The sequence below is a fragment of the Cynocephalus volans genome, chromosome 5, assembly GCF_027409185.1.
Source record: "Cynocephalus volans isolate mCynVol1 chromosome 5, mCynVol1.pri, whole genome shotgun sequence".
Lineage (NCBI taxonomy): Eukaryota > Metazoa > Chordata > Mammalia > Dermoptera > Cynocephalidae > Cynocephalus > Cynocephalus volans.
In genome coordinates this window covers 37,428,762-37,445,110 of record NC_084464.1, presented here as the reverse complement: position 1 = coordinate 37,445,110, position 16,349 = coordinate 37,428,762, and the positions used below count along the sequence as shown (strand labels likewise).

At 39.3% G+C, this 16,349-nt stretch overlaps 1 protein-coding gene and 1 pseudogene across 1 annotated transcript in view; one reads left to right on the top strand and one right to left on the bottom strand.

The window, feature by feature from the left end:
* Window positions 1-2,004: 2,004 nt before the first annotated feature.
* Window positions 2,005-16,349, bottom strand: part of SCGN (secretagogin, EF-hand calcium binding protein) — a 46,703-nt gene continuing 32,358 nt past the window's right edge. The window contains exons 8-11 of the mRNA XM_063098423.1: window positions 15,027-15,072; window positions 14,715-14,774; window positions 13,152-13,220; window positions 2,005-2,133 (exon numbers count right to left, since the gene is read on the bottom strand). Of these exons, the coding sequence (XP_062954493.1) occupies window positions 2,005-2,133; window positions 13,152-13,220; window positions 14,715-14,774; window positions 15,027-15,072 (304 nt within the window). The remainder of the gene's footprint in view (window positions 2,134-13,151; window positions 13,221-14,714; window positions 14,775-15,026; window positions 15,073-16,349) is intronic.
* Window positions 3,121-4,316, top strand: LOC134378118 (ATP-dependent RNA helicase DDX50-like; annotated as a pseudogene).

The following is a 16,349-nucleotide window of genomic DNA, read 5'->3' as shown; positions in this document are numbered from 1 at the left end:
CCCATGAGATGTAACCCCAGACTGAGTGCCCCAGGTTTAGAGAAATGTCCTGCCATGGATCCCACAGTAAGACCAAACCTGTGGGGAGGGGAAGGGGCCAAGGTTTCCTGAAAGGTGCATGAAAATTGGCCATAGTTAATGTGGTGGTTGGCAGCATGGGCTCCAGAGCCAGACTTTCTGACTTCCCAGTTCCAAGATGTATGATAACAGACATGTTCAGTTTCTACCTGCCTCAGTTTCATCTCTCTGAGATGGGTATCATGATAGTATCTATCTCATAGCTATTTGGTGAGAATTAAATTACTTAAGGTATGGAAAGCACCTAGAAGTACCTGACACATAGAAAGTTATTAATAAATACTGATTCTTAACATTAATTATCTGTATGTTAGACGTGAGAGAGACCTGAGGGGAAGAGTATCAGGTTAGGACCAGGGTGTGCCAATGAGAGGGGCCCATGAACAGTGGAATTTGGGGGTTATGAACAGTTCTAAATACACTATTCCACACTATAATTTTTCTGAATTATCTGTAACACTTTATTAAGTCTGCAATTCCTGCACAGTCTGGTATGAGGTTAAGGAAGTTATGGAGAATGAAGTGTCAGGACAGTAAAGGAAAATGGGGCTGCCCCACATCAACCTCTCTGCCCTGCCCCAGGAGAAAGCAACCCCTCCCAAGGGGACTGTGTCCGAGTTCCAGGAGTGAGCAGGAGTGCACGGTGCAGCTTGGAGCACGCAGGGGCAGAGCAGAAGGCCTCAGCAATCCTGGATTTGCAAGATGACACTGTAGGGAGAGGAAGGGATGGAGGGGGAAGCAGATGCTTGGGTTACCTGGTGCTATGGGTTAAATGTGTCCCCCCAAATTTCATGTATTGGAAACTTGACCCCTATTGTAACAGTGTTAGGAGGGTGGAAAATCTAATTATGGTATTTGAAAGGTGGGGCCTTTAGGAGGTGATTGGATCGCGGACTGTGCCCTAGTAAATGGATTGATGGTTTAATGGGTGTGGTTCTGATGGCTTTATAAGGTGAATGAGTGAGAAGGTGAGCTCACTCTTGCTTAGCCCACTCTTGCCACGTGACACCTGCACTGCTGTAGAGAGTCACCACCAAAAACAAGGACCTCACCAAATGCATTCCTTGGACTATGGGCTTCCAAGCCTCTGAAACTGTAAGAAAGAAATTCCATATCTTTATAAATTACCCAGTTTCAGGTATTCTGTTATAAGCAACAGAAACAGACTAATACATGTAGGAAATATTTTCTTCAGATTTCTTCTGTATTTCTACTTGCCTGGCCTTGTGAGCAAATAAAGCACTTCAGAACAAAACCCAGTCCAGCATGAGTGTTCTGGTCTTCTCCATCCAATAAAAAGAGAGTTGGCTCTGGTGAGGGCATCTGAGAACTGATGAAGGGTTGGTGGGGTGAGTTCCTTGAGGACACTGCCCTTTGCTCTCCTCTTTTCCCTGCCCCAGTTAGATAAGTGTGGTTTCTCTGTCAAACCAACAGAGAGAACATTTCAAAGGTCACAACACAAAAGCAATTGCCAGTACATCTTGTTTCCGACTGCAGATTTATTTTCACATAAAAATCTATTTGCAGAAGTTACAGAACTGCCAACAATGCCACGCACCGTTCAGAGTCAGCACAAAGCCCACAAGAAGAGCGCAAGATGGACAGACTCAGCTGCCCCTGCCTCCCTGGTGACTGGGGAAGGACATGCAGAGCAGATCTAACAGGTTAGCTGAGTCTTTGGAGGGAAAGGAAAGGCCAAGGCCAAGGCCAAGAGGAAAACAACACAGAACCCGCATGGGGGGCTTTCGGCGAGACAAGAATGGACCATGCCACTGGAAGGAAGGCCCAGGAGTCCCTCCCCTTGCCCAAGAATACCACACCTTTTGTGAGAAAGCATGCCCGCTGTGTCCCCAAAGCAAAGCATCGATACATTTCTAACAGCAAGAGCACAGAAATATAAGAGCAAAAGGCAAAGCAATCTGGAAATTATGGGTTGATTTTCAGCCCAAGACACAAAGCCAGCTCTGACTTCTGGATTTTTCCATCCTTGTTCACATCGCAGTGACGTAAGAGAATTTCCCGGAACTTATCAAGGTCCACCCCGCTGATGCTGGGCTGAGGACAACAAAAGTCACATGTCAGTAGGCAAGCCAGTGGCAGCCCCACCCTTTAACACCCTCCCTGATGCTCCCTAAGCTTAGGGGAGTCCTGCCTTCAAGAGGCTTTGGAGGAGAAAGGCCATGGGGGAGTGAGAGAACAAGCCTATCTCCTCGTCCCACCAAGTGTTGCCATGGGTGAGTTTCCTGCCAACAGCTTCATTTCTCAGCATATCCCTTCAGGCAAAAAACAAAAAAACTACTTCCACATCACTTCCCTATGGTTCTTGCCTGCCATATTAGCAACCATAATATATTTTGCCTCAAACTAGAGGATTGTGATTACAAATTCTATCTGGCAGCAGTGATGAGAGAAGACACATTTTATTATCTCTCTGTATGAGTTTTTTGTGCCCCTAGTTTTAAAAAGGGTTATAGTGGATAAAAATCGAACTTTATATTTCTGAGCTAGGGATGCAGGATTTATTCCAAGGGATTATTTAGGGGCTAAGAAGGAATTGTGATGCCTGTTAGTTAGGAAAAGATTTTAAGCTCAAAGGCCTGCAAACGTGAGCAATGCTTAAATGATTCTCCATAGACTATTTCATTTAATCCTTACGATAACCCTGGAAGGTAAATAATTACATCTCTTTTATAGATAGGAAACAGAGATTCAGAGAGAGTTTAAACATCTTGCTGGGCAGCAAATGGTGAGGCCATGCTTGGCACTCCCCACCCACCTCTGCATGGGCCTGCCCCTCTCCATCGCCCTCAAGGGCTTCCCGGCCCCAGTAGTAAATGCTGGCAAGCTCTGAAGAGTCTCTGATAAGTGTCCAGAGTAAGGGAGGGGGAGAGAAACTGGATCATTTATGCTAAGCAGCACGCACGTCCTTTATGGCCATTGGCCAGGGTTTTACTCTAGAAGCCAATCACTTCAAGGATTCTTAGAACTGGAATGCCAGTGAGGAAGGGAGTCTGGAAGTGTGTGTTAAACCATGAAAGCGATATGAAAGTGTACATAGAGAATGGAGACTTAAGGACCATCCACAAGAAAAAGGGAGAGCAGCCAATGAAGATGTGAGAGAGCCATTCTTATTTTATGGATGAGAAAATGGTATGCAAAAGCACTCTAGAAACTGTAGCTTTATGGATATCAGAATTTTGGATAAAGGATTATGAACCTGCACTTCCCTTATAGGGCTGTTATGAAGATTTGATCAAGATAAGCCAAAAACACATTTCACAATGCTGGACTGATAGAAGGAAGTCCAGGCACCATTATGACTCAGATGAGAAACCAGAAATGAGAAAATATAGTGTTTCAGGTGGCCTGGATGCCCCCAAAAAGGGCTAAAATGAAAGAGAAGCTAAATGGAGACACTGAAGAAGGATTTGATCAACTTTCAGATGAACTCTCTAAATCTCGTAAGTCAAAGAGAAAAGACCTGCCAAATGGAGATATCGATGAATATGAAAAAAATCAAAGTGAGTGTCATCCTTAGAAAGTTCTACTCATAAATCAAGTGATAATAAACTAGAGGAGACCCTAACATATAAACAAAAGGAAGGGGCCTTCTCCAATTTCCCTATTTCTAAAGTGACTAACACTTCTGGAAGGTCAAAGACCTTTATCTCTTTCCTGTTCAAGTTAAAAGATTTAATTGCTCAAGCACAGACAGGAACAGGAAAGAGTTTTTCTTGATTGAAAAACTCCAAAGAAATCAAGAAGCAATTTTAAAAAGCTGCTCACCAAAGTACTTGATTTGGCTCCAACAAGGGAACTGGCAAACCAAGTAGCCAAAGACTTCAAAGATACAAGTAGAAAATTCAGTGTGGCATGTTTTTATAGTGGAACATCATATCAAAGCCAAATTAATCATATTCAAAATGGTATTGACATCTTGGCTGGGACCCATAGTCATGTCAAAGACTATCTGCAGAGTGGCTGATTGGATCTTTCTAAACTGTGCCATGTTGTGCTTGAAGTGGATCAAATGTTAGACGTAGGTTTTGCTGAACGCATTGAAGATATTATCCACAAATCCTACAAAAGTGATTCTGAAGACAATACTCAGACTCTACTTGTTTTCTGCAGCTTGCCCACAGTGGGTATATAAAGTTACAAAAAAATACATGAAATCCTGATGTGAATAGGTTGACCTTGTTGGAAAAATGACTCAAGAGGCTGTAACTACTGTATAACATGTGGCCATCCAACGTCATTGGTCTCAGAGGCCAGCAATTATTGAAGATGTCCTTCAAGTCTACAGTAGGCCTGAGGGAAGGGCAATTATTTCCTGTGAGACTAAGAAAAATGTAACTGAAATGGCCATTAATCCGCACATAAAACAAAATGCCCAGTGTGTACATGGGGATATTGCACAGTCACAAAGAGAAATTACACTGAAAGGCTTCAGAGAAGGTAGTTTTAAAGTTTTGGTGGCAACCAATGTGGCTGCCCTTGGTGTGGACATTCCTGAGGTTGACCTAGTGATTCAAAGTTCTCCACAGGGCACTGAGTCCTATATCCATCACTCTGGATGCACAGGTACAGCTGTCCAGACAGGAACTTGCATATATTTTTATCAAGCAAGAGTAAGAGGTCAACTCAGATACGTGGAACAAAGAGCAGGAATTACTTTTAAAACTGTAGGTGTTCCTTCTACAATAGATTTAGTTAAATCTAAAAGCATGGATGCCATCAGGTCTCTGGCTTCTGTTTCTTAGGCTGCTATTGATTTTTTCAGACCATCAGCTCAGAGACTGATAGTAGAGAAAGGGGCAATGTATGCATTAGCTGCAGCATTAACCCACATTTCTGGTGCATCAAGCTTTGAACCACAATCTTTGATCACCTCTGATTAGAAGTTTATGACCATGACACTGGAAAGCCTAGAAGAAATACAGAATGTCAGCACTGCTTGGAAAGAACTTAACAGAAAGCTGAGTGGTAATGCTGTGTCCCAAATTACCAGAATGTGCCTCCTAGAAGGAAATATGGGTGTTTGCATTGATGCTCCCACAGCCAAGTCAGAAAGGTCACAGGCAGAACGGAATGATTCAAAATGGATACTCTCCAAATGTGCCAGCCAAATTACCTGAAATTGAAGAATATTATGGTGGGAACACATTTTCTAATTCCAGACAAAGGAGTGGCTGGTGAAATGGCTGGTTGGGCCAGTCAGGACAATCAGGTAGACAGAGTAGACAGGGGAGTCAGTCAGGAAATCAATAAGATGGTACAAGACGAAGTGGGAAAAGAAATTGATCAGGAAGCGGAGGCCACAAACAGAGTCTGACTGAGTATTTGACAGTTAATCTACCAGTGTGAACTTGCCTATTTCTGCCTGATCATGTACATTACCCACCAAAAATCAGGTCATCAGAGTTGAGGTATGTGTCTACTATTTGCAAAGAAGTTGGTCCTATTTTATTTAAGTATTTCACAAGAATGACTGTAAACAAATGTACTTATCCAGTTATATCTTTGAATTTTAAAAAGCTCCTTTTGTTGCCTCTTTTCGAAGAAAACAAATCTTGCCAAGCTACAAAGTTGTAGCAGCATTTTTGATCTCGAGTCCACTGACTCCAATTAAGTGCTCATTCCACTATTTCAGCTCTTCCCACAGAGAAAAGGTTGGCCTGGCGAAGCTGTATGATGGTGATGAATCTAAATTAAAAAGTCAGTGTCCAGTGAGAAAGGAAAACCCAGCCAATCAGATTTCTGAGCCCCTTGATTACTGGAGTAGTTTTATAAGTAAACAGAGAAGGCAGCCAGCTGCCTGCAGGATTTGGTGTCAGGGCTCTGGGAAACATTCCCCATCACCCAACCCTGTCCCAAGTCTTCCTCATTTCCAGAGAAGTTTCTAAACAATCTTCAGTAGCCAACAAAACCTTTCATTCCTTAACCAGAGAGCACATTAAGATATGCTAATTTACACTGTCCAACGGGGGAAAGGACTGACACCAAATCTATCCCTGATAGCAGGTATTAAACAAGGGAAGGAAGCAGCAGAAACTGGGAGCCAGATGGCAGAGCAGGAAGAATAAATGCCAGAGCGGAGGGAAGCTCGGGGAGATACCAGGAGGCTAAAGAATCTGGGACCAGAAGGTAAACTTGATCAACTTCACTTCTCTGTCAAGGATACACACTGTCAATAGTTTCTCTTTGTTGGGGCTCCCAAAGGATAGTTTCCTGGGTGTCAGTGCCAGGTAGGTGTAGGTGTAGCCCAAGGAAATTTGGCTCTGAGGTCCTGAAAACAGCAAGCTGCACTCTGCGGCCCTGTGTTAGGAGCTCATTTGTGGTAGAGTTGCCAAGTGGGGATGTTTGATTTTCAGCATCTTCAATGATTTGTCGCTACATCTTTTCTCCAGTAAGTGGCACCCTGCCCCAGAACCCTTTTGGCAAATCCCCATTCTTAAAAAAGACTTGAGTGCTAGTCATTTACACATTAGCATGAATTAATTTGACAATGTATGTACTTCATTCAAACTATTCCAAGCTTTTTTTTTTTTTTTTTCCTAATTGAAGAATAGTAGGCTTTCCTACAAAAGTAATTATTTCCTTCAAATGAGTGGGAAATATTTTGGTATGTGAACAGGGGGCAAGAGGAAACACAAATGTGGATGTATGTCAGGGAAGTTTCTTTGGACTTTCTGAGTTATGTTTTTAATGCTGGGCAACTCGCTAGGAGTCAGGAGACCTGAATACCATTACTCAAAGCACAGACACGGAGGACAAATCACTTGAAACCATTAGAACTTCAGTCTTAATAACAGTTTTAATAACAAGTCACGGACAGAAGTGCATGTCGGTTTCCTAAGGGCTCTACACATATTAACTCTAATCTTCAGAACAACTCTATGAGATTCATTTATCCTTAATTTATAGATGAGCAAACTAAAGCACAGAGAGGATAATTAACCTGCCCACTGCCACACAGCTGGCACATGTCAAAACCAGGATAAAAACTCAGGCAAGCAGGTCACAGAGTACATCTCAATTTCACTACGCTATACCATAGTCTTTCATATAAAAGTGTATTTTTTTTCTCATCTCTCTCATGGAAAAGTGTGACAGTGGATCTGAGATAATTGACTGAAAATGTTTATCTGCTCCCCTTGAATCCTGGCAATAGGGGGACTTCTAGGGCTGGCTCCATCTTCTCAGTGCTTCTCCATAATAGCTGCTCATTGTATCTATGGAATTAGGGAATGACTCTGTCCTCAAATGTAGTCTTCATGATTTTATTATATGCCTTCCCTTTCCTATACATTAGAACTCTCTTAAAATAAGGAAAGCTAGTGTTCACACCCTCCATAAGCAGCACTCCCCAAATCTTTATCCTAAAGTCATCATCATCACTTTGAGGGCCTGCATATATCTGAACCCTAGAAGAACTGAATTATAGTTTCAATGTTGGTAAGTGCACTTTATTGTCATCCATCTATAATAACTCTCTACCAGTCAGAATGCTTAATTAACCAGAATCTCATTCCCTCATTGTACAAAATTACAATGTGTTCTCTGTCTCCACTTTGCTATTTATTGGCCACGATGGTGTCCGAAAACAACAAAATGATAGGCAGATGCCAAGGCATTATTTCATTGCTTAAGACATCAGTCCAGGTACCTACCTGCCAGCCTCTGCTTGTTTGGAAGAAATAATTGATGATAAATCTCACACTCAGGGCCAGTTCTGTCCATTTAAAATTATTACTATTTAAAATGACAATGAGGGATCATGTTGGTGTTCCTTTAAGATCATTTTTCTAGGCAAATGGAAATGCCTGCTCAGATATTGGGAAGTCTACTGGCAAGGGTAAACACGGATGGCTGTGCTGTAGTTAGAGAAGCTCTGGGAAAAACCTCTTCTGTCTTCCAACTGTCTTCCTACCACCAGTTCCCACAACACCTGGCACCGGACATTCTTTTGTTAGATATTCTTTTGGACTGCATTGCCTTCGCCTTGACACCCATCCTCTCTTTTAAAAGCTGTTTATCACCCACAGAATGGCCGCGTATTAAGTCATTAACATCATAGCGAGAAAATATGTATATACCAGACTGCCGTCTTCCTTGATAGATAAGTCTGGGTCAAATGAAGTTGTCGGCTTTCTGGGTAGTGAAGGGAGGAAAAGTAGGGTTGGAGAAAAGGACATCAGAGAAAGAACTGGGGAAGCACACTTGCTCTTTCTTCAAAAGTTTGCTAAAGTTTGACAATGGACGCCAGGAATTTTAAAGTGTACAACCCCCTTGACTTAGTAATTCTACTCCTGGGAAAATGCCAAATACAGAGAAAGATTTATGCATAAGGATATTCATTTCAGTATTGCTCTGAATCACAGACATGAGAAACAATCTGAATTGCTAGCAATAGGGGAACATTTGGGTAAATTATGATCTAACCATGGGTGAAATATGATATGCTCACTGAATGACTATTACTGGGAAATGCTTATCTATAATCTCAACTATTTACAAATTATACACAGGAGAGACATCAGTTCATACTGAGTCTGTTAGAGTGTACAGATTATGCTTCTGTTTTTCTTTTCTCTCTTTTCAGATTTCTCTATGATGTATTTATTATTTTTACAATTTAAAAAGTGGAAAGAAGTATTTATGCTAAGGGCTAGCTCTTTGGAGGGGCATATGTTAGATTCAATCCTTTAAGTTAGGCATTATCCCCTCTTACCCACCACCTTCCTGTCAATAACAGGGAAAAGCAGATGGGGTGTCTATTGGGGAAGAGAAAGACCTTTAGGGAGGCCTGGGGGTGGGAACTCACCATCTACAGGCAGAAATCCAGGTCATCTCGGGTAACCTATTTATTTGGCTTTTAATGTCACTGTTCACATTTCTATTTCTCCTCTGGAGATCATGAATTTCTTACCTTTCCACTTTCTAGTGTAAGCTGTAGAATCTTGTGTTGATTTTTATGCTGTGCTGAGTGAGCTATAGTCTCTTTAAAAAGCTTGTGCAGAAATTACTCTGCATAATGATTAACAATATTGTATACTTAAAAATTTCCTACAAGGGTAGATGTTACATTAAGTGCTCTTACTACAAAAGGAAAAACAAAACAAGAACAAAAAGTGGGGAGGGGGCTGCAAAAACTTTTGCAGCTAATGTATCCATGTTTGGCATTGATTGTGATGATGGTTTCATGGATGTACACTTATCTCCAAACACATCAAATTGTATCCATTAAATATCTACAGCTTTTTTATGATATCAGTGATATCTTAATAAATTGGATTTTATAAAAAGAAATTGTGTCTGTTCCCTCAGGGACTTGCTGTCTTGTCAGACTGACAGAGAACAGACTTGGGTACCATTTTCCAGAGCTTGGGAAATGGGGTTTTCTGGTAACCAAATAATCTTGTCAATACAAAGTTAACATATGCATCATGCATGGTTGTCCAAGAATTAAAAGTCTATAAAATGAGCTTACTTTAGGGTTATTACTGCAAGCATCAAGGTCCTTGACTCAGTACTGTAAACTTAGAAACTGGGCTAGTTCCCTGCTTACCCCAAGCATGCTCTGATAGTTGCTTTTAAAATAAATTCCAGATATTGGTATGTTTAATTGCCCCCTGGATCTTTTTTATAAAATGAGAATAAAGAAAAGTTCATGGTAGAGGACTCGTTACAAAGCGAAGAAATGTCAGATTCAGGTAATGGTCATCCCTTGACAACATCCTTCCAATTACGTGGTGAATGTTTTTTAAGAAACCTAAAATACCAAGACTCAATAAAGACTAAGAAAGATATAATAAAAGTATGCACCCTCAATTATCTGGTTTCATAGGAGAACATTAATAATCAACTACTGCGTACACACTTCTTAACTCAACAAATCATCTGGCAAGCCCTTTAAATCTATTTTGTATTACTGACCATAGTCTGACTCAGTCCTTAGAAATTACCTCTGTCTCTCTCACACTGGTTGGTGTTTACATTGAGAGGTGCCTTTTTGTTGACCAGCAGCTCAACAGAAATAGAGAGGCAGAAACAAAAGTAGTGGGGATCTTCTGATTTCCCATGGAGGTGGTATGAGGCCTCCAAGAAGAGTGGAGGCTCACTCCTCTCCTTTGAAGAGTGAGGCTTACCCCTGCTTCCAACTAATCTTTGTAGATGGTCTAGAATTTTTCCCTTCTCTTTAATTTTCTCTGGAAAAAAAATGTCTTGTCTACTCTGTTGTTGGTTTGGATTCTATTTCCATCTTCTCTTATTGTCTTTTGAAAACCATTGCCAAATTCAGTGACAATTAAAAGGCAGAATCATTGAAAATTATTATGATTATCCAGATTCAAAAGTGATTAATTTTAAGAAGGAATCTAGCAAAATTCCACTGGATATAGATATCTGGGAAAAATCATAGAAAAATCATATGAATATAGCAAAGATCATAGTAACTAGAGCTATGTAAGAGAACCATGTCAGTTTCTAGATCAATTTGTGATATAATCATAACAACAGCTAATATTTTTTGAGCTCTCAGTAATAACTTATTATTATAGATAATAATTAGTGAAGTAGCACAAAATTAATTGCTTTATGCAGATTTTCTCCTATAATCTTCAGGACAATTTTATGGAAGTAGGATCTCTGTCAATTCTCATTTTCCAGATGAGGGAGCTGAGGTTTGGAGATAATAAATGACTTGCCCAGGGTCGCATTGCCAGTCAGTGGTAAAACCAGGCCTGGAACTCAGGGTGGTCAGCCTAGAACCTGAATTCTTAGCCTGAGTTCTTGTCAGCTTCTTCACGTTTACCTGCCTTTATTTTTAATACTGTTTTTTACAACTTGCAGAGATAATTTTATAATCAGAAAAGAAAGTAAACAAATTTAATGCTATTAAAATATGTAAGTTAGTTGCCTTCTGACATAATCATGCCTGTTTTTTAGAAGCTCTTTTGCCCTGGCTTCTTTTACATTATTATTTCGGTCAGGATTATCCATTAGAATAGCATGGCCATGCATTAGCCTGCTTTTATGAAATTTCCTCTCAAATGCTGACTATTCCCAAGCTCAGAAATGTAGCTTTGTCTTAATAAAATAATTAAGACTATTATTTTTAGAAATCATACTATATCCCGGGGACTATGATAGGAGTCTATATTATTCCTGGTCATCACACATTTTGGGAAGTAGATATTATTGTGCTCATTTTATGGATGAGGAGACAGGTATCAGAGAGGCTGAGTAACCTGCTCATAGACATATAGTTGGATAAATGGCTGATCTGGACTTAAAGCTCTATCTGTCAGACCACAAATCACTATCCACCATTATACACTGCCTCATCTGCAAAAAGTTTCCGATCTATTCTTTTTGTAGAAAGGGACGAGAGAAAGAAGAGAAGAAAACAAAAATGAGATTCCAAAAGAGGAAGAGGAGCAGCCACTGCCACCCCGGTGGCCCCTCTGGAAGCCACTGTTCCAAATTCTGTGCATCAGATGGATTCCAAGCAGAGCCCAATCCCTCAGCCCTGCCCAGTTGCCTTCCACAACCTGGCAAAGATGTGGGATCCAGAAGAGTTTTTCAGTAACAAATAACACCTCAGACCCAGGAAAACTGTGTGTCCCACAAGTTTGAAATAAAACTAAAGAAAAGGGATAGCAAAGAAGGCAGATGCATTTGGTTAATGATGATTGCTTGCTCTGCACTTTGGCTGGGAGTCTACACTCACTGCTCAGCTGTGTGTGCAGACCATGGGGAGGAGCAGGAAGCCAGACCCTCTGCCTGGAGGCCTGTGAGGATCTGAAGCCCCCAGGCTCTACACTCAGGTAGCCACTGGCTGCAGCACCACTGCACAGAGGAAACTAGGCAGCTCTCAAAATAGGCTCACCATCCCACTGATTCTATCGAAAGCAAATTAAGAGTCCAGTTTGGCAAGTCTTTCTGCCATCAACTATAATGTCCTATAGATAATTGCTCCATTTCTATTACGGAAGTCATTCTGGCATTAAATAATGAGTAAAATGGGATTTTCCTTCAGCAATCAATGTAAAATGCAATACCACACCAACATCCTTCCATTATTCTGGCTGTGCAAATGCCTACAAAATTTCCAACAGGATCAACAAGTGAAAGGGGGAAAAAAGAGGCAAGGGATTAAACTTCAGAAAGAACCTTGTCCATGCTCAGTCATAATATGTGAACTTCCTGGAGATTTATGCAAAAATTGATATCTGGACACTTTTCTCCATAGTTTTAATCAGGTTTTCAAAGAGGTCTGAGACTCCAAAAACAGTCAATAATTTCTTCTCTATTTTGTTACCATCTGGGCTGACCAGGGCAGAATCATGGTATCCTGAACAAACCTCAAAAACTCCCTAAGGAAGCAAGACTAGTACTCATTGTTTACATGGTCCCTTGGAAAGGAAAGTGTTGGAAATTATCTGCTTAATTGAATCATGCAGCCAGTCAATGTAGCTCACCAGTATCTCAAAGGACATTGCTTTTTAAACATTGTCTATACTATATAAAACAACTGTGCAATGTAAATACTCAAATAATCTAAATTGCATCACCTCCAACCACGATGATGTCTTAACATATAAGTAACTATTTTAGGCTAGGTGTTAGAGAATCTCCTTGGCAAAAAAAAAAAAAAAAAATAGAATCCTAAATATTAGATTTATTAAAAGAAATTAAATCTAAACTTTTAGTTATTCTAATAAACCAGAAGTCCAGGGAGGAAAGGACTTTCTGTAATCAAAAAGTAGAACAGTAAGATATACAGTGGTGCTGAGCTCTTTTGGCAAAATAGTTGGCCTTTAAATGATGGTAAAAAGATGCTTCTAGGGTGGCTTCATGTAATTTAAACAACAAACAATGTTAAGAAAGCAAGGGAAACGTGTTGTATATCACAGAAGCTCAAAGGTTATTAAATAGACTACATCCCTAGATTTTCTCTCCAGCATTAATTTTCCGCCCCACTGATTCCCACAAATAAGCAACAGAGTCAATCAAAATGGCAACCCCAATCCATTATGGGAATAATCTACAAAATCTTATGAAATCACCTGGACAAGCTCCATCATGTCTTTGACAAACCCATCCACTTCTGGGCCTTCTAGGGCTCCAGTTTTACTCTGAAAGATAAAAGATCCAATCACCCAAATATCCTTTTCTTAAGGCAAAAACGTAAAGAATAAATTAGACAAATAGACCAAATCAGTATTCTTTTGTGACTGCAAACAGATTTAGAAATGGCATGTTCCAATTTATGTTCTCCATACAGAATGTGAATGAATTAAAATAATTCATAATAAATATCTCCATATAAACAAATAAGAATAAGTTTTGAGTTCCGTGGCTCTTGCAAACAGCATTAATGTGATACTTACTGACGTTATTTGCTTCCCAAATACAAGGCTTCAGCTCTGACAAGTGTGCACATCATATTGATTCTTTGAAAGATAGGTTAAAATTTTTTAAATTTTGCTTTATGACTTAGCAATGACTTATTAAAATATAGATTTTAAATCAAGGGAGACTGTATTGAATGAACATATTAGAAATATCATTTGGTCTGTACATAAGACCCTTCATTTTTTCCTACTCATTTTATAACTCATGTAAACATACATGGTTATAAAATATAATACATATTTAAATATTTCAGTTTCTTCTATAAAGTTTCACCTATGACAATTCATCCATTCTCTTCATGTTTTCTTAATCCTGAACCTTTAATATAGCGTTTTTAAAATTTCATTCCCTTAGTATATTTACCAAACACTTGTATAGTACTTGCTAGGCACTCTCATAAAATCTTTGTAAACATGAATTCATTTAATTCTCATAACCACTCCATGAGGTAGGTATTATTATTATCCTTATCACCCTGATTTTACAGATAAGGAAAACATAGTACAGGGGGGTTAAGGAAACTACCCAAGGCCACATGGCTTCTAAACCATGATTCAAACCTAAGTAGTTGGTCATGGAGGTCACATACATAACCACTAAATTATGCTGCCTCTCCCAGGTGATACTCTTTTCTGCTCAGAATATGACACAGAGATATCCAGTCTGATTATTTTCAGGGAGACATGTCTTGTGAACTTTCCCAACTTTCTGCTTGTCTTTTTTTCCTTTTTTGCATTATCCTACCTTATCTTTTTGCCATACTTTGTGCTTTAGAATTATTATTTTCTCCCCTCTAAAGAAGAACCAAATAATTGGTCCTGTAAGAGAAATGGTTTTTATGCCAAATAGATATGACTTTGCCTCTATTTGGGGGGGTTGGATGTGGGAGATTTTTTTGTTCTGTTTGCTTTTAAGCATACTATTATAAATGAACTTGTAGTCCTACAAGAAGGAGAAACCTCTTAGTTTGGATACAAGGAGCAAAAAAAAAAAAAAAGTGATTTATTTTATTCTCTTCTCGGCCATAAATATTCATTTGGCCATATTTACTTAATTCTAAGAAGTTATAGAGAGAAACTGAGGGTGCCTTGACATAGCAACACATGTGCAGGATTGTCATTCACCATATAACTTTAGGGTAGGATGACCCCACATGGGGGCTAAACAAACCTCCTACCCAAAGATGGCCGGCTCAATAAAAAAGGCACACTTACAACATCATAGTGGGCAAAGATTTTCTCAAAATCTCTCTTCCTTTCTTCAGTTGAACAAGCCTGTGTAAGGAGAAAACATTATGTCAATCTAGCACTGTGGAACTTCACTTGTAAAGCTCTTCCAGGGGCTTGGGCGACTTTTATAAACTTCGAATCAATGACCCTTAACAACCCTTGATTCCACTCTGACCCATCAGTCTCTAAATAAGTTAAAAAGTAGGAGCAATAGATGCCTTCCTTTCTTCTCTCCTTCTCAAATCTATAGAGAAACAGGAATGACATAAATCCCTCTAGAAAAATGTCACTACTTACATCCATTTTAAATTGGAGAAGGAAGTTTTCCTGAAGAGCCAGAATCCTAAATGGGGGAAAAAAAATCCACATGATGATCTGTCAGCTGTCACCTATAAGTAAATTCATAGCCCTGGTGTGAGGAAAGGACAAGTAATTTCCAGATTATCCTGCAGAACAGGATAGGTGCTTGAAATATAGGAATTTCTACATCACAGGAGCAAAGAAATTAATTGGGAAAGACTTTCATGGAGATTAGTAATCACTATAAAGAGAGAATTTTAAAAATTGATCTTGGTGGAAAACGGCCAAGTATGGGCTCCTGAAAATTCTCTCCTCCATGAAAGCAATACAAAAACTGTACAAAATGGTCAAAATAACTTTTTCAGAACTCTGGAAAATAATTGAAGTCCTACAACAATCTGGGAGTGTTTATTCTGAATAAAAATCTGAATCTTGGTAAGAACAATGAATGTTATGGTGTTTTAATTTGCCCCAACACATACACAGAGCCCCTTAGCAAAGACTGGGACACTTATTGGTTCCAGTCATCTGTCCAATCATGAACTGACCACTGAGCTAACCAAGCACAGACTTCAGTGGACACACATGACAAACAATATAGACTTTACAGAATTAGTTCAGAAAAGTCACTAAACAAACAACAACAACAAAATCATCAACATCAACAAACATATCCCATAAAAAAGAAATACTAAAGGAGTCTTTCAGGCTGAAATGAAAGGTCACTATATAGTGACTTGTAGACTGAAAACTACAAAACATTGTTGAAAGAAATTAAAAAATACCTAAGTAAATGGAAAGACATCCCACGTTCATAAATGGGAAGATGTAATATTGTTAAGATGACAATACTCCCCAAACTGATCTACATATTCAAAACAATCTTCATCAAAATATCAGTTGGCTTTTTGCACAAATTGACAATCTGATTCTAAAATTCATGTGCATATGCAAAGGACCCAGAATAGCCAAAAGAATCTTGAAAAAGAAGAATAAACTTGAAAGATTCACACTTTTGCTTTCAAAAATTGCTACAAATTTATAGTAATCAAGACACTGTGGTACTGACATAAGGATAGACATGTTGATAAATGAAGTAGAATTGAGATTCTAGAAATAAACCCGTGCATTATGGTCAATTGATTTTTGACAATGGTGCCAAAACCATTCAGTGAGGAATGAATAGTCTTTTTAAGAAATGGTGTGGGGACAAATAGATATTCATATGCAAAAGGATGAAATTGGACTACCAACTTACACCATATAAGAATATCAACACAATTAAAAATCAAAGATCAAAATATAAAATAGAAACTATAA